The sequence below is a fragment of the Procambarus clarkii genome, chromosome 5, assembly GCF_040958095.1.
Source record: "Procambarus clarkii isolate CNS0578487 chromosome 5, FALCON_Pclarkii_2.0, whole genome shotgun sequence".
Taxonomy (NCBI): domain Eukaryota; kingdom Metazoa; phylum Arthropoda; class Malacostraca; order Decapoda; family Cambaridae; genus Procambarus; species Procambarus clarkii.
Window position 1 is genome coordinate 27,618,935 of NC_091154.1, and position 19,148 is coordinate 27,638,082.

Below are 19,148 nucleotides of genomic sequence, written 5' to 3' on the forward strand. Positions count from 1 at the left end.
AAAACACGTCCCGTAATGATTGGTTAAAAATGGAATTTAACAAATATTTAAATTTTGGAAACGTGTCCTCGCCCAAGATCTGTAGATTTATTTAAGGACGCAATATGCATTCCCGCCCAGGCAAAATGTTAATTTTTCTGGTTTTGAATCTCGGGCACTAAAATAGCTGAATCTTGTGGGTTGTACATGTTAATTTTTCTATGCTTAAGTGTTCTTTGACCAGCACACCACCACCTCGACTTTTTTTGTTTTCTCCTTTTCTTGGCATAAGATTACATAGTATATCCTATTGGAAATACCTTCTCATTTAGATATTACTCCTAGATTTCTTTCCCTGTAATACAGTTGTGAATTACAAAATGCTGTTCAATTTTCCAGACTAAGTATTTTGATAAATTTCCCATAGGTAGTGATTAGAAATGATATATACTGAACCGTACTATGCATGTTGACTAACATGAAAATTAATTCCATGTCTACCTGGAAATAATTAAGACCGTAAGTCACGGACATTTAAATGATATGTAGTTCTAATGATATAGATCTTCCACTATCATTTAAATGATAGTGGAAGAGAGAAGATTTGTATGCCTTGTTTTTTCTTGAAGCTCAATGTTTTCTTTGACATGGCAATCATGCTGCAACCCTGCTTGGTTCTTTGCTATATTTTCAACCTCACCACTTTGGCCTTTCTGCTGTGTGCTGTTTATATTTTCTTATCAATCTTGGACCTAGTCTGTAACACCTTGTGTGTGCTTGCTGAAGCCATATGTAGTTCTGAAGTTGCAGACGATGAGTCACAATAACGTGGCATAAGTATGTTGACCAGACCACACACTAGACGGTGAAGGGACGACGACGTTTCGGTCCGTCCTGGACCATTTTCAAGTCGATTGTCTTGAGAATGGAATGTCTTCTCAATCGACTTGAGAATGGTCCAGGACGGACCGAAATGTCGTCGTCCATTCACCTTCTAGTGTGTGGTCTGGTCAACATAGTTCTGAAGTTTTATATATATATATATATATATATATATATATACAAAATGGACATGTGGAGACTGTAGCACTAAATAGCTAAACTGTGTGCAGGTTTTATCTGTAATTTAACGTTATGAAGATGGGGAACAACGTCCCTCGCTGTAGGGGATGTGTGAAAGAGCCTTACAAATTTTGTAGATTTTAAATAATAATTTTGTTGCCTTAGATACTATAGTCTTGTACACCATCAGTGATTTAGTATCATAAATATTAAGTTGCAGAATACAGATGAAAAAAAAGTCCATTACGAATAGGAAAGTTGAATATTTTATGAAAATTTTAAATGATGGTCTTTTATTCTAACATTTCTCTGTGCAACCCAGATACGATGAAAATGGAAACTGCACTGGGAAAGTGACCTGTGATCCCCCTGCACCAGTACGCCTTAAGTGGGACCTAAACCAAGAGTGTCTCCTGGCCATTGATTCTTCATTCAGGGTGAGTATTCAGTGTGGAAGGGAATATCACAGTCATGCCAAGTGTTCGGTATGTGGATGCACTCGCTGCTGATTTTCCTAACTGAATCTTTATCTATAGAATGTGATTAAACATTATGGGGCTAGTAGAGTACAGTAATAGGAGCTACACGAAGGAATGATTGTTGTATTTCTTAAATCTTCAGGTGTGGAAGTATAGTATTAATTAAGAAGTGATAAATTGAGATGAGTAAAGAATGAAAATTTATCAATAATTTATACTTGCCTACCTAGCAATGACTAGGCTGACAGCTATTAAATTCACTGAAACCTTGCCTCTTATATCATGACATAAAAGAAAATGATCTTGGTAAAGAAGCCTCAATTGAGAAAAATACATATGCATGGCAAACATTTTGCAGCATTTTGGAGCTTGGCCTATTGTATCTTCCCTTGGTGTGACGGTACCTTGTGGTCCTAGATGTTAAAAGTTAAGAATTTTTATGCATATGAGGAGCTTTGTCTGGGATGATATTAGAGTACCAGAAATAGAATTTCTAGTATACAAGTCTTCATGAGCTGACTAATCCTTGCACTGCTCCAGTCGCTTGAGAGGGATTTGATCATATGCTCAAATTGCCTGGAGATGATTTAAGGTGCCCCCACTATTCAAAAACTTGACTAATTCTAGGGGAACGTCATTTGACACTAAAAATTTCTGTCGATCGTTTGCCATGTTTAGAAAAATTCCTGAAAAACTGTAAGTGAGAAAAAATTAAAATACAGTATTTCCATTTCTCCATAAATATTCTTCCACATGTAATTACAGAATGAGAGGTACACTCATGGTGTCTCGTCTTACCAGTACCTTGTCGCATGATGTTTATAAACTACCGACAGTTTTGGCATTCACCGCCTTTCACTTCACTTGCTACAGCCATCTACCACCACTCTGCAAAAGAGAATTTTCAAATATTTCATTGGCACTTTGTTTCCTTGGCATAAATCTATGATCTCTTGTTCTTGAAGTTGTAGGTTTCAAGAATTCTTTTGTGAATTTTGTCGATTCCTGTTGCTATTTTGTATGTAGTGATCATATCACCTGCTTTTAATAGCTTGGCATATTTAATGCCTCTAGCCTCTCCTTGTAACTTTTGTTTTTTCACTTCTGGAAGCCACTTCATGGCATGTCTTTACAGATTGTTCAGCTTATTGATGTGTTTCTTGATTTTGGGTACCATAAAAATGCTGCATATTCCAATTTCTGTCTCACAAGTCATGAAGAGCTGATTTAATATTTCACCATCCATGGATTTAAGTGATTCTGAAGTTGGAAAGTGTAGCATAGTGGCTTGCCCCTTTCTTTCAATCGATACTCTCGCCGATGTGGTGCCAGTTAGGCCATATGTCATCTTCCAGAGCCCAACATCATTTTAAATATTATGTTAATATCCTTTTCCCTACACTCTGTGGTAGTATTGGAGTGGTAAACCAGGTAAACCAATCATCAGTTGAAACGTGTTATTGAAACAAATGTTTTATGTGAGTTATGTGATTTATCAAGTTTTGTAATCTTGTAAATAAAGAGAAAGGGGTGAAAACAATCAGTGAAACATCCGAGGATAAAACAGTGTCAGCAAAGTTTGGCACTGGGTGTTGACGGGCGCCAGACACAGCCACCACGTATTCTTCCGCACAACCTTCACCCAGTGAAATGATAAATATTCACTTATTATTTTTTTAATTTTTTAATTTATTTGCTCACAGGCAGGTACTGTATGACTATTTTTCCATAGTCACTGTCCAAGGGCCCTTGATTTTGTCCGTCTGGATTTTGATTGATGGTGGTGTACTACTGTGTGTAATTGTGCGCTTCAATGCTACTGGAGCCAGAGAGTGCAGCCTCCTTGGGACTTATGGAGGATTTTTAACATGTACATTTCTTCCAAAATTGTCTTGTCTTTCACAATTGCTTTACTTTTGTATCTATTCTCTTTAGTCATTACTCATAAACCTTGATAAAATCTTGTGCATCACTTTCACGTGTAGTTGTAACCAAGATCAACAATTTTCTCCAGGTTGCTGAAGCTCTCCTGAACGACGTTGACCTACGTTTGTACATGCATACTTCCTATGGTAAGGGCTTTATGAAGTCATGCCGGCTGTCTCCTGATGCCTTCACACAGATGGCACTACAGTTGGCATATTATCGGGTATGTGTTTACTTGTGGAGACGGGCAATTTTGTCCTTAACTTACAGAGCGGGTGGCCGTTTCATTAGTCATAATTATTTTGAGAGAAAAATTGTAAAGTAATAAAATTGTTCGTGAATTGAGCTCTCTGACATTACTAGAACTTCAGTTAAGAAGATATTTATGATTTATAATATATTTTTTAATCTAAAGATATTGCTTTCCTAAATTTAGTTTTTCATGTACTGTACATGAACATGAATTCATGTACATGAATATCTCCTATAAATGTATTAAGTATTTATGGCATGTGATGCATATAATTGACAAATAAGGAGCATATACAGTACTACATTGAATTTAGTTAGATTTAATGTTTAGAATTTTTATATCAAATCCATATAATTGAGTGAACATATATAGATAAGTGACAATCTCTTAAGATGAAATTTTGTAAAACTTCAGGATGCAGGCAAATTTAACTTGACTTACGAAGCCAGTATGACCCGTCTATTCCGAGATGGCCGAACAGAGACTGTGAGACCTTGCACCATTGAGTCGGCAGCTTGGGTTAACGCCATGGAGGACAAAGCTGCAACTGTAAGTTGTAATGCCTTTTGGAACTTGTATAATATTTAATAATCATATACAATTGAGTATTGCCCAATTTCAGTTTTCCACAGATGTTTCTTCAGGCAAGTTCTTAAATCCATAAGCCAAGATAAGATTAAATCCATAAGTCACAGGAGGGCAGGTAGACATTCTGCATCAACATTGAAAAATAAACATTCAAAAGTCCCTGTAGGATTATGGAGCTAGGTAGGCTCCAACAAGCAATCCAGCCCGAAATGAATGCTTGGCTTAACAAATTACTACCAAGGAGCATGTACTCACACCCAGGTAGCTCGCAAGGCAACCCTAGTGGCACTGTGGTAACCCTCGCCCTGACAGACTTCCCATACAGCGCCTGCATGTATTCTATTCTGGGACGTTCAAGGCTTTTGGATATGACATTTTCTATGGAGATCCCCTCCGGTTCCCCAGAGCTATATAGGGCTGATATGTATGTATTAGACCGTGGCATCAGTCAATTCGATTGGAGTTGTAGCCTACCGGGGACCACGAGCCCAGAACCTGGCCCCCCCCCTCTCAGAGAGGGGGCCAGGTTCAATGTTTAAAAGTAAACATTTCTAAAGTTTTATGTTGTTAACACGAGCACTGTACAGTACTTTGTATTATAAATAAAGAACACAAAAACCCAATTATAATGCTGTTGATGGTAAAAATTATGTACAATACATCCTAAAATTATAAAAATTAATCTTGAAGAAAGGAATTTGGAAAATGTTGATTTTTAATTTTTGTATTATTTAAAAAGTGTGGGAATGCCATAACATTTGCTTGAAATACATTGCAAAAAATAATTTTGCTTGAAAACATCTGTTTGAAATACATTGCAAATTCTATAATTAATTTTAATTTATTAAAAAAGCATGTGGATGTATTAAAGTGCCATTCCTTATTTCAGAATGAAGAGCGTGTTAAGCTACTGAAGGCAGCGTGTATCCAACACCAAAATGCATATAGAGATGCCATGTGTGGCAAAGGCATTGATCGTCATCTATTTTGTTTATACGTCATCTCAAAGTACTTGGAAGTAGACAACCCATTCCTAAATGTAAGCATTTCTTCTACAATATTATTATAAATTTTGTCACATTTTGCAAAATTTCTTTTGTCAATTCAGCTGAAGCATTCCTTGAATTTGGTGGCCAGAAAAATAATTAAGTTTTATTTAGGAGCCCAAATAATGTTTTTTGGTAGTTTTTTAGTATTTTGTTATCTGTAGATAGCCTAAATTATTACCTAGATTTTGAGCTTATTAAAAGAAATTGGTAAACTCCTAATTATTTTTCTGTGGGGAAAGCCCCGTCGGCTCCCTGGAGCTATTGGACTGATATTGGCTAATATTAGTATGGGGCTTCAGTCATATGGAGTTATGCCTACCGGGGACCACTAGTCAGAACATGGCCCATTAGAGAAGTGCAGGGAGCAATGGCCTATGAAACTCTCACATATGAAAGTATTCATGTCTGCTATCGACCATGGTTGAGCATTCAAAAAGGTAGGTGCTTCAAAACAGACCCCCTCCTGGTAGAAAAATTGCAACCTGAGACTGAACAAAGGCTAAAAACTCCCCCAAAGAATCCCCTCCCCAGAGGAGAAGAGGGAGGGTCTGGGTTGCCTGATAGGCTTCACCCTGCTGGTGTTTCTGCTGTGTGTTGGAGGTGGCCAGGAGTTCGTATCAAGGGCTGCATGCACTTGGGCTCCCTTCCCTAAGCCCCCTGTAAGTACACCCCTTTGGGACTCAGAGTTATCTTCTCTGGGTGCATTGGGTCCCCATTCCCGTAGAGGTAGCGGCTGTTTAGCTTTCTGTCTTGCCCTTGGCAGAATGTGTCGTCATGAGTGTTGAAGCAACATTTTGGGGAAAAATAATGGCCAAGTGAATTAAAAATTTAGCCTTGTGAGTTTAGGGGTCCACAATACAGATGTGTACACAAAATTTATTTGATAATTTCAGGAAGTATTATCAGAACCATGGCGCCTCAGCACCTCCCAGACTCCACATGGACAGACTTCTAAAATGGATTTGGTAAAAAACCCAAGATGTATTAGTGCTGGTGGTGGCTTTGGGCCTGTTGCCGATGATGGTTATGGTGTGTCTTACATAATAGCTGGAGAAGACATACTCTTCTTCCATGTCTCCAGCAAGAAGAGTTCTCCTGTTACAGTAAGTATTTATGTAAAACTTCTTTGTAACATCCTTGCCACTCTTGCAGGGAGTGTCTCTTTATTTTATAAGTGACCACTATATAAACACTCATCTATCTGAACAGCCTCCCAAGTGCCAGTTTTGTCTCGATCTACTATATGTATGTATGTACATTCAATGGAACCTCGGTGTATGAATGCCCCATAGTATGAATATTTTTGGTGTACATCAATTTCGTAAAAAACATTGACCTGGTGCATGGCGTTTGGACTGGAGTAACTCGATTGTTGAAGCTTGTATGGGTCAGGCACGTGGAGCCGCTGGGCATGGGGCGGAGGCACACTGTTTACTAGTGTATCCCATCTAGTGACAACTGCACTTGAATTCTCTGAAGAATTTTTTTTTGTCCCTTTCTTTTCTTTTTTTTTGTTTAAAAGAAAAGTTTTATATATTAAACAATGGGTCCCAAGAAAGTCGTAAAGTTCATCCTAAGAAAATAGTTGAGGATTACAATAGAGGAAAAAAAAGATATGTAAACATGAAGATGGTATGTGTGTGTGGTTGATCTGGCTAGGAAAATGGGTTCAGTATGAGAAAAGTGCAAAGTTTCACAGAAAATACTCACCCAGATAAAACTGGGTTGTTTTTGTGGTTATTTAGCTACAGGGAGCCACCAAGAGGCTCCCCAGAAACATAGCATTGAATGTAATGAAATGCCTCTTTCTGGTAGAGCTATGGTAGCTGTCGTCCTTCCTCCCTTTCATGTTCGTTGGTTCATTGCAGTGTTTACCTGCTTCTGATCTGGTCAGATAGCTGATGCTGGACAGGGGGCCAGGCTGCCTGGTGGCTGCTTTAGTACCGTGAGGTTTTAACTAGTTTTGTTTGCTTTTTTGTTTTCTTGTATTGTTTGAGGAGTTATTTGGCAGTTTAGTGGTGTTTGAGTCCTGTGATCCCAGCAGTTGTTTGTAAAGCTTCACTGAATTTCTGAATACTTTCCCAGTGAAATGGTAGAGTGTCATTTGCCTCGTGTGAAAGGGTCAGGTTTTGACTCTGGTCCCTGGTAGACCAAATGAACTTGTGCAAGTGATGTGACTGGTGAATTGGAGCAGTCTTGGAGAGATAATTAATAATAAATAAATCATTGTGTCGAGGACAGGAAACCAGAGTGTATTCACACACGTTAGGCTTATATTGAGGTCTCCCACCAGTTTCGAATTACTAACTCTGCCCAGGATGCAACCCCACATTAAGCTGCCTAACTCTTGAGTGAGTACTTATTGCTAGGGGAACAGAGGCAAATGGCACATTTGCCTCTATTCAAATGGTGAACACGGTCACATTAGGTGAGAGGAAATGTGCCCAACCATTTCTGTCCCGCCCGAGATTCGAACCTGGAATTCTCGATTGTGCATCGAGGATGAACCCGACTGTACTACCCGTCAGTCTGCCTTCATTGGGAATCATTTCTTCATTGGCAGCAGTACTCCTGTTATTTTTTTCCCAATACAAATATATTAAATGAAGTACAGTTACTTAATGTAATATTGAGAGCAATCAGTGCTGTGGTTTTCTGTGACACTTTTAATGACAAAGCTATCTATCATGATAGCTTAATATGTCAGAACCTTGGTATTGTGAGAAAATGGCGTTCTCTCAGCTAGTTTTGTACTCTATGGCTGCTGTGTAGCTCTGCACATGCTATGCATTGAGCATTGGTATTACATCTAAAGACACAAGTACATCATGTCGGGGTGTCTTACGAATTGGGAATCTCGCAAATAGTTCAGAAATCGAGTGTGATGACATACAATGCCTGGTTATACTAGAAGAGAACAGTTTATACTGTTATTCTAGGCCCCCCCCCCCATGATTATACTAGTCTGTATAATCAGAGGGGGGGGGGGGCTCACCCTATAAATTAACTGCTGAGTGTAGCAGGTCCCCAGCCTGGGTCAGTTGACCCAATCCAAGGCCAACGGTCATAACCCTGTTCCTCCTACTCTCGCCTCCACACCAGCGAAGCCCAGAGTTCAGCCCATCTGATGCATGTGTATCGATGAAACTCCATTCTAACTAGTACTCAGTGTGTAGGCTTTTACTTAGATGAGTGAAGTGTGAGCCCGGCTGCTCTAGCCATAGCTCACCACCTCATTCTTGTGGAAGCTGTTCAGTGTACCAGATGTGTGCTTCCTTGAGCTCCAGGGCCCCGCTCCTGTGCCAGGTAAGTCCACTACGGGCTCACCATAGCTCGTGCTACGTGGAACTTTTTGTTTCTAGTAGCCGAATCTTAAACAACAAACAACCACCACCATCACCTGATGGCTACAAGTACTCATTCCAGTCAACTCTGTCAAGATACCTCTCTCATTCATAAAAGGCAGAAGAGCACATGAGGAGATTGTACTTATGTACACAATTGAATCACATTTCATGATGCTTGAATAGGACCCAGTGAGTTTGGTGAATACCTTTTTACCCTTTTTGGTGAGCCTATTCAGAGTGAAACATCCCATGCAGTGCCGATCTTGACCATGCATGTGTTTGTGATTGTATTCCAACACATCAGTCTTTTTATTGTGTGCAATTTAATTTCCCGAGCATCAGCTCTTGAGTTTCAAATTGTCCTTTTTCATACGGCAGTGGTGTTAGGCAGCCATTATTGCCGAGGTGGTCATTATTACCACCGTTAGGGTTAGGTTACATTACATCACCTGGGTACTGTCGTCAAAAGACGGTACCGTGTGTAGATTTGCCTATAACGCCTCATAAAGTAGAGACAATTATCCCATTTCCCTGTGTGTACATATATTTTCATTTTATGTTCTGATTCCAGTAAATAAATTTATATTATTAAGCACATGGTGTTTCCAGAAATCCCTTCTGCCTCATATTGCACTTTTGCTGACTCGGTCCTCTAAAAAGATCCTCCTCCTATACTAGCACCCCCACATATGAATTTGATGTTGCTGATCTCTGATATCTGTATTACCAGGTAGGAGGAAACACGACCTATATCTGTCAAGATCTCAAGATCTTGTGCCGTTGCTCTAGGTATTTTATGTTGTTGATAACTATTGTGAGGAGCTTGCAAGCCTGTCCTAGCCTAGCTGAACACAGTAATAGTCCAACCTTAAAGTAATCTCTGACAAATATCAATCAAGATATTAAGGTTCAAATTATTAAGCTACCGTACAATTTGTTTAAAATGCATATTATGGAAATTGTGTGTGAAAACAGTAAATAGATTTCCTAATTCATTCTTTCATCTTTTCAGGATTCACAAAGATTTGCACGTCAGATTGAGAAAGCTCTCATGGATATGAGGTATCTCTTTGAATCCTTGGCAAAGAAGTAATGAAGGGCCATATTAAGGCAAAATTATTTGAAACTGATGAAGCATGTTCTTCTGAGACAGGTTGCAAATCCAAAGCCTTGAAAAAATTTGCTGTAATAGGGATATATTTCACCTGATTACTAAAACAAAATCTTGATAAATATGGTAAAGATTTATATCCCAAATAGCATGTTGCTATTCTCCCAACAGGTGCAATTTTGTATCCATCTACTGTACTGTAAATTGATAACCTCTGGAAAAGGTTATTCTATAGCAAGAGTTCTCACTTGCAGATAAGTAATTACAATTATATTTGTATTTTGTAACATTACATTTTTAGGAAACTAGCATGAACCAAGTTATTTTGTTTTAAAAGTCCAAATAAAATTTAATGTGCTGCAAATTATTTAGCAATTATCTGTTAACATGCATCTCGATGTGTTTTGTAAGCAATCTAGTCCAAATTGTAAGACTTGTGAAGTATTACATAATTTTTAAACTTTTGAGGAATATTTTAATTTTTCATAACTGCCAAAATCCATACACTATTAACTTGACGCTAAGCATGATTTAGTTTTTAGCTTTAATGTAAAGGATTTGCATCTGTTGCTAATTAATTTTCTAAATTGCTTTCAACTGTGTGAAATCTCATATTGCCAGTCATGCTGAGTAACACGTAACAATGTGAACAGAAACGGAGAACCACAATGTTTCACAATCTGTGTGAAGCCTTGTAGTTCTATAAGTCTAACACTGTTTTTATAACTGATCTTTGTAAGATTAGTAGAGTGCAGTACTGTGTTCATTATCTCTGGAAAAATCCTTACATTGTTTAGAAATTTTATTTGGAATTTTGTTATGTTGAAAAATCAGGATGTGCATGTGTGTGCATGCATGTAATTCCATAAGTGAAATACCTAAGTGTACTGAGACAAGTTCAGCTAGTGGTGTCCCATCTTCCCAGTACTGTGTCATATAGCGCTTTGAAATTGCTGATGGTTTTTGCCTCCACCACCTTCCCACTTGTTTTAACCATCTACCACTCTGCAAAAGTGACTTTTATTTCATTGACAGCTTTGTTTAGTTAGCTTAAATCTATGACCTCTTGTTCTTGAAGTTCCAGGTCTCAAGAATTCTACTTCTTAATCAATTTTGTCGATTCCCATTACTATTTTGTACGTAGTGATCATGTCGCCTTTTTTTTCTTCCGTCTTCTAGCTTTGGCATATTTAATGCCTCTGTTCCAAGTGTAATTGCAGGATGAGCTATGCTTATGGTGTCCAGTCTTTCCTATAATCTTTGTCAAATGACACTGAAACTATTGATTGATTTAACATCCACCACCACTTAAATTGTTCTGTCTAAATCTCTCTTCACACAGACACACACACAGAACTTTTTCAGTGTCAAAATAGTTAACAGATGGAATGCTTTAGGCAATGATGTGGTGGAGGCTGACTCCATACACAGTTTCAAATGTAGATATGATAGAGCCCAGTAGGCTCACGAATCTGTACATCAGTTGACAGTTGAGAGGTGGGACCAAAGAGCCAAAGCTCAACCCCCGCAAGCACAAATAGGTGAGTACACACACACACACACCCCCCACACACACACACACACAAAAAAAAAAAAACTTTCTCAGTCTTAAATCTATGGCCTTTTGTTCTTGAAGTTGTAGGTTTAAAATTTTTTATTTTGTCAATGTAGTGATTTATCACTACAGTATTTTGTATGTGGATGATCATTTTGCCGTTTTTCCTTCTGCCTTCAAACCTTGGCACATTTAATGCCTCTAGCCTCCCATCATAGGTTTTGTGTTCTAGTCTAGAAGCTATTTAGTAGCATATCTCTTATTATGTTTTCTAGTTTATTGATATGCTTCTTGAGACATGGACTACACAACTGCTGCATATTCCAATTTAGGTCTTACAAGTATCTGTGTTTGTGCCCGCTCGCACACCAAAGATATTATTGAAACTCTTGATAAATCATGTTTTAAAATACAGCTAAGAGTTAAAATTAAATGGGAAGTATGGAAACATTCAATCATTTCCCATTTAGTTGTCTATCATGATTTTGTTATTACATGAAAAATGCCAATTTCAGTTGTTTTTACATGCACATGGATATATGGTGGAGACCAAAACCATCAGTAGTGTAAAAGTGTTACGTGACACAGAGCTGGGAAGACGGACCACCACCAGTGTAGCTCTCATCCTGTAAACTATACTTCGGTAATTACACACACACACTCTGTATAAATACCTATGTACACACATTTAGAATACTCTATCCAAATTATTTTTCTGAACAAAACTTAATTATAAATGTTATTATAGTTGGCTGGTTCTGTTCAGTATTTTTCATGTATAATATACTCTTGAATGAATGCATTCGTTTTTTTAAATTAATTAATTATTGCATTATATTGTCCAAACGTAAGAGTATAGCCAAAGAAAAGTTTTTTGTAGTTTGTGTAAAGTCCATTATTGTTCAGAAACATAAGGAAAGGCTATGGCGCTTTTTTTTTATTACATGCACGTGATGGCTTTGACAGTTTCAGCAGTTAGGGCTGTAATATATAAAAAAATGGTATATAGAAATGTAAATTTTGTTTTATATGTATAACTAAAATATTGGTTAAAAATATTTAGCCAGTGAAAATTAATGCGAAGTGTTGCATCTCAAAAAATTTTAGACTTATGAATTGTTGTACTGTAAACTTACTCATGTCCATAAGTTTACATAATATATCTGTACACATTAATTTAGTGAAGAATACTTTAGCATTATTTTTACTTTGGGTTTAGTGTAGTTTGTGAGAATTTGAATACACAGAGGTGGTTTATCAGGCACCAATGGCAGAAACATGGAATGTAAATGTATATATTATACAGTGTAGCAATTTTGTTGCAAAATTTTTTAAATTACAATCATATAGGTTACATTTGCAAGATAAATTTTGATAGCCCATAATAATGTACAGTCAGTCCTTAATTTGTTTTCTATTTTCCAATTTTTGTATAGCAAAGTACATTCCCTAGGAAGCAGAGTAACAACCGGCAGCTCTGTATTTCATTAGACTTGCACCCACAACACACCAATTATTGACTCGGAAATGCCAATAATTTTGTGTTTTTGGTACAGTACATGTAATTTATAATGCTATAATGGATATGGGATAGGTGTTCAGATGAGAGAAAACAAAGTATAATGTATCAAAAGTCAATTTATTAAATTTAAATGATACATCGTATCTGAAACGGGAGATGGTGATCTTTGCAATTTGTTTTTTTGTTACCACAAAACCACCATAATCTGTAACAAGTATTCTTTTTTTTAACTTTGTGTCCATTTTGGAACAGTTCTAGAGTTGCTACTCCTGCAGCACATTTTCTGAGAAAGCTGTCATCACCTCCCCTTGACCTGCACAGGTTGACAGGGATTAATTCACACAGGGTTTGGTGCCATGTGTTATCAATGCAAACCTAGGATAGTAATACAGATTAACATAATTGTATAGTTATAATGTTCAGTTTTATCCTTGTTTTTTAATTATATTTTTTTAGAATGTAGATAGTAAGTAGATTAAAAATAACATTTAGATAATTCTTTACACTGTACTGTATTCTTAAAACTGTACTGTAATACACACAGAAATCACAATAGCATGATACATCAAATGAACAAATCCTCAAGGGCCGTGATGAGGGTTCAAACTTACGTCCAGGATGATTCCAGGCCCGCCTTAGTCGATTGCGCCACGACATGGAAAAGCAATGGAAAAGAATTGCGACTGGGAGTGCTACTGCTCTCGCATGGATCCCGCAGTCTCTCCGAGAGAGAAACCGGGGTTTTACACAATTCCCCCATGCACCCAGGCTCTGTCAGCAAGCTATTCTACCTCTTTGCCCTTACTTATTGAAGTAAGAGCCAAGAGGTAGAACAGCTTGTTGACAAGAGTCTGGGTGCTTGGGGGAATTGTGTAGAACCCCAGTTTGTGTGTCGGAGAGGCTGCAGGATCCGTTTGAGGACAGTATCTCTCCCGGGTGCAATTCTTTTGATCATGTTGTGGCACAATCGACTAAGGCACATCTGGGATCATCCTGGACGTAGGTTTGAACCCTCATCACGGCCCTTGTGGATCTGTAGTGTAATCTATGAAAATCATTACACCAACTTTTCTCACATTGCATAAATTATAATGATAGTTTAAAGTGTCATATAATATAATTTTGACAAGCTCTTAAATGGTACAAAGGCACTAATATTACAGTACAACTTGCCATATTTGAATACCATGGTCTGTCATTTGGTTGTGGATGTTGTAAAATCTTGACTTCATTGGCATATTTTTTTTTTTTTTTTTGCCTTTTTTGTATATACTGTATATACTAAGGGTCAAAGTTTGTAAGTTCTTAACTTGGTATAATCTGTTAAACAGGTCCTCTTGTACATCGTTTCTAGTTTTAGCTGAAGATCTCCATTGTACATCACATTATATACCTGTACGTTGATTATGTATGAGCAAGTTGCATGTTGCCTGCACCATTTTCACTCCCTGGTGGTGCCGACCTTAAAAAAAAGTTTTGGTTGCAAGTATTTTTATAAGTTTGCCCATTTAATGACATTCTCTGCAGTTTTTATGATCACTAAGGCATGAGACGATATTTGAGTAGAAAAAAAATTTGTACAGAAAATACTGTAGTGTGGTAGCAAATTCTACCATTGGGTACTGAAAAAATGTCAGTCATATTTATGTACAGTACTGTAAACCCATCTTATTATCTTTAGACATCTTATTTCCCCATTTCCCACTCTTGTGTGGTGGGGAAATCAGCCCGGAGAAAGAGTAATATATTTAAGGTTATAGATATTAAATAATAACTTCTATGAAGCACTATCACTCATCCATTCACTAAACGATATATAGTATTACAAACGAGCACAATTACTGCATGTGAGCAGTCAACCACAGCAGCATACCACTCCATAAAACCCGATTGCTCATGAATTGTTGTACACATTATAAACAGATATTTACTATTTACAAACTGTGTCCACCTAGCATTATTCCTTGCCATATCCCACAAGGTGTTAACACTAGGTTCCCACTTTCTCTCCATGTCCATCCAGCTTTCCTTCCCCTCAACTTTTCTGTTAATAAATTCACTCGAATACATTCTTCACCCACCTATCAACATCCATTTGTTAAATGGCCAAACCATTTCTCTGCACTCTTCAGGCTTGTAGTTTATTGACTTTGCATTCTACCTTTCTGCAGGACATTTTCATTCCTTCTCTTGTAAGCTCTACTAACCTGACTTGCTTCTCAAATGCTCCAATTCTATTGCTCTGAAAATTGAATTGAAAATTCAATTCTTGAATTTTCAACACAAGATTACGTGTTGCACTGCTGATTCTTCATGCAGTCTTCTCGCCATGTCTGCTCCAACTAATATATATACAGTATATATATTTTTTAAATAACTATCATTACACCAGTTTACTGACTCAACTTTAAACTTTGATATCACACATCCCAGGCACTATATTTAATATGGTCAACCACTTCAAGCACTTTACTCCTCACATTTATTTTGCACACAGTTTCTCTTTCACCATTACTGTAGTATCTCTTCTTTCTCCTGATAGTTCCCTTCCCTTCACTTTTGATATGCTTTTGTCGTTTTCCATAATTTTTCATATAAAAGTTTTTTAGTGGACTGGTATTAAATGGCAGATTTAAATTTGTCGTTTTGTATGACAAGTTGTACTGTATAGTACTGTGTTTTCTGATTCCTTGAGACCTAAATTTCTTGTCAGATAAAGATAAGGAATGTTTTATTTATTTGTTTTTAATTTGGTAGTGGAGCATTCTCTTGAAGCTTTTAGAGACATTTTAATATCCATTTTTATTGAAAGCTTTCATAATAAGCCATGACATACTGAATACTTCATATATAATGCTCAATACAAATATAGTGCTGATCAACGTGTGGTTTCATAGCTTTTGTGTGTCTGCATGCAGCTTTAAATAATTCAGACATACTTTGTATTGGAAAAACTGATTTACTTCTGTTGAATATTTTGAATGTGAAAGGCACTCGGTTAAATGTAAGTTTTACCTTCTTGAACAAGTACAGTATTCAAAATTTATTTAATTTTTTTTTAAATTACCCTGTATTTACAATCGTCCATTAAAGTTTTACTTTGAAAACAAGTGTATCATAATAGTAGTGTTTTTTGTAGTTATTAAACTACAATGTGTTTATTTTTTCCATGCTGAATTCGGCTTTAGATTGAAGGTTTATTATGGGTTATATTCTATATTATAGGTTTAACTTACTTTTATTGCATTTTTTCTTTTAATTTTAAATTTACTAGAGATTTAGTACCATCATTAACATAACTAGCATGAGTGCTTAGCTATGATTGGCATGTTAAATGGAATGAAATTACTTATATTTTTTAATTTATTTCAAATTTGTAATTAAAATATAGTTGCTTATGAACCATTGATGGCTAGTGTGTGTACATGTACCAGTGTGTGTGTTTATATATAAAGACGACTGTGCGCACAAGCGCACATTTTGACACCAGGACAGCGAAGTAGAATGAACTACAATGTGAAGGCAAACTCCATACATGGAGCATAAGTAAATACAATAGAACCCATTACTGATGGTTTACTTTCCTAGCACTTAACACACCAGTCTTCAATACCCTTAAACTAACCAACCATAGATAAAATGCAGCGCATGTAGGATCAAACACACCAGTTGATTGAAGGCCAACTGGTGGTATAAATTTGGTGATGCTCAGTTCCTGCAAGCGCAGGTGAGCCCATTTAAAGTTCATGTGCCGGCTTTTTAAAAATGTACTAATAAAATATCCTGCAAGACAAATGGAAACGTATCCCAGACTAGAGAGATGTGCCTCGTTAGGGACCTTGGCTCATGCTGGAAGATAGGCCAAAAAAAAAAAAGAAAAAAAAAAGTATTTTCTTTTCTAATCTAGTTTATAATAGTAAGTAAACCATCCATGGGTAGAACAAGGTCCAGTGAAAAAGTAGTCCTGAAAAGTGTTTTAGAAAATAGTTAAGTTAGTATAGTATAGTATTTTTTAGATCGACTGAAATGGCCAAGACCAAAGCCACTGTCAACTTTGTGGTTGATGGTTAAATTCAAATCTCATTACAGTATAGAGTATACAGTACAAGCAAAGTTTACTAAGCAGGTAACTTTCCTTTATATGTCATATTAAGGTTGTATACATGGCCTTTGATACTGTATAGGGTAAATATGGGTTTGTTACTGAAAGAAGGTTCAATTGTATTTTGGCAAACTTCAGTGCATACTTATTGTATTTGATTAGATGTAACCAGTTTTTTGAGGAAAAGGTGGGGTGGGGGGGATTTATTTTAATTGTATTAACAGCTGTGTAGGTTTATGTTTAGTACTTTTACCCATTTGTGAGTGAGTATAAAACTTTTACCATCTGAGAATGATGGTGAATTATAATAAATTTAGAATAAAGTTTTAAGCACTTAATTTAAACTTGTAACTTGAAGATTAAGCATTTCAAATTAAAAGTTCATCACTGCCTACTGTTAAATGTACCTATTACTGTATGGTATTTTATAATTCTTGAAAATTGTATGTTATTGTTGCCACAATTAAAATTTTATTCTAGAATGCAGCAATTAGTATGTGAACTTTTGCTAATAATTTTTAAGTTACACAGGGAGGGAGCAATTGACTGGGCGTATTAAAATATCGAGTATTAGGCACACGCAGCTACAGTATTGTTTTTTATACATACCACTAACTAGCTTAAAAATTTGGATTTTTTTTTTTTATATTTAATAAGCCCAGTTAGGTATCTTGTGTTGTTCTATCTTTTGTGCATAAGTGTTGTACTAATTTTTGGCCAGGTTTTTATACTAACACTGAACTTTTTTTCATTCATGGGATCAGAATCTGATTTAAGGCAATGATTTCAGTACCAGGTATTCCAAATATAAATAAATAAATATATATATGTATGTATATATATATATATATATATTTATATATATATATATATATATATATATATATATATATATATATATATATATATATATATAATATAATATTATATATATAATTATATATATATATATAATATATATATATATGCATATGAGCCACTACATAGTGGAAATAAAATCCGAGCCATTTTCAGCCCATTATGATTGCACGTGACTAGCTTTCTGGTCATTTCACAAATGATCAACCAAAAAGCTTTTGAGCAATACACGGTGTAATGCTTCCTTGTATTACATGTGGTTATCTCTCTGCCACCTTTTATATACAGTATATAGTTAATAAAATCCACTTTGGTCATTTTATGCTGTTAATGTGAGAGAAATTTGTGAAATGGCTATATGTATACTGTGTGTGTGTGTGTATGTGTATATATATATATATATATATATATATATATATATATATATATATATATATATATATATATATATATATATATATATATATATATATATATATATATATATATATATATATATATATTATATAATATGTACTGTATATTTTTGTTAATTCCAGACTCCAATAAACCAGATTTCAGGTATTCAGACTAGGTGCCTCAATATCAATGCAATTATTCCTCGATTATCAATGCAATTTTACGTGTGTTCTGTCATGTTTATATGTTGTTAGAGTAAAATCTAGTAAATAAAAAAAAATTATCAACTTATCTATTTTATTCTTCCATTGCTGTACAATATTATTTAACATGCCAAAATTAATGACTTTTACACATAGAAATCACAATAGTGTGATGCATCAAATGAACAAATCCACAAGGGCGTAGCGCAGTCGATTAAGGCAGTGTCTGGGATGCTCTCGGACGTAGTTTCGAACCCTCGTCACAGCCCTTGTGGATTTGTTCATTTAATGACTTTTCTGTCCTTCATGGGTGATGTTGCGAAGGGGTTCTTGTGTGCAACCTTCAGGTGGGAGGTTTCTCCTTCCCTGACTGCTGTGGTAAAACAAGAAATTCTGCATGTTAAACCCAAAATAACCTGTGGCTTTACCACCTGTGTATTCGCACTGCACGAAGACCCATATATTCTCAATTTCCCTTCATCTGGAAAGAGTAGCCAATCCAGTAGTTGCATCTAATGTGGGATAATATGTTGCATTATTAGAGAGGGGGGGGGGAAAGTCGGTTCAGTAAGGCTCGATTGAATCAGTTTGCTAATTTAGCTAGAAGGCCTGGCTGTGCTTTGATCAAGCAGGCATTTGGAGATGGGGGGTCTTGTCCCATCTCCCTTAAAGGTATTCCTTATTCCGACTTTTATCCTGTTATTCATTCCTCCAT

At 36.2% G+C, this 19,148-nt stretch overlaps 1 protein-coding gene across 1 annotated transcript in view; it reads left to right on the forward strand.

Annotated features, from left to right (window-relative positions):
• Nucleotides 1-18,517, forward strand: part of whd (carnitine O-palmitoyltransferase whd) — an 81,509-nt gene extending 62,992 nt beyond the window's left edge. The window contains exons 15-20 of the mRNA XM_069300039.1: nucleotides 1,364-1,478; nucleotides 3,535-3,669; nucleotides 4,114-4,248; nucleotides 5,177-5,326; nucleotides 6,230-6,439; nucleotides 9,696-18,517. Coding sequence (XP_069156140.1) covers nucleotides 1,364-1,478; nucleotides 3,535-3,669; nucleotides 4,114-4,248; nucleotides 5,177-5,326; nucleotides 6,230-6,439; nucleotides 9,696-9,776 — 826 coding nt within the window. The 3' untranslated portion in view covers nucleotides 9,777-18,517. The remainder of the gene's footprint in view (nucleotides 1-1,363; nucleotides 1,479-3,534; nucleotides 3,670-4,113; nucleotides 4,249-5,176; nucleotides 5,327-6,229; nucleotides 6,440-9,695) is intronic.
• The last annotated feature ends 631 nt before the right edge of the window (nucleotides 18,518-19,148 follow it).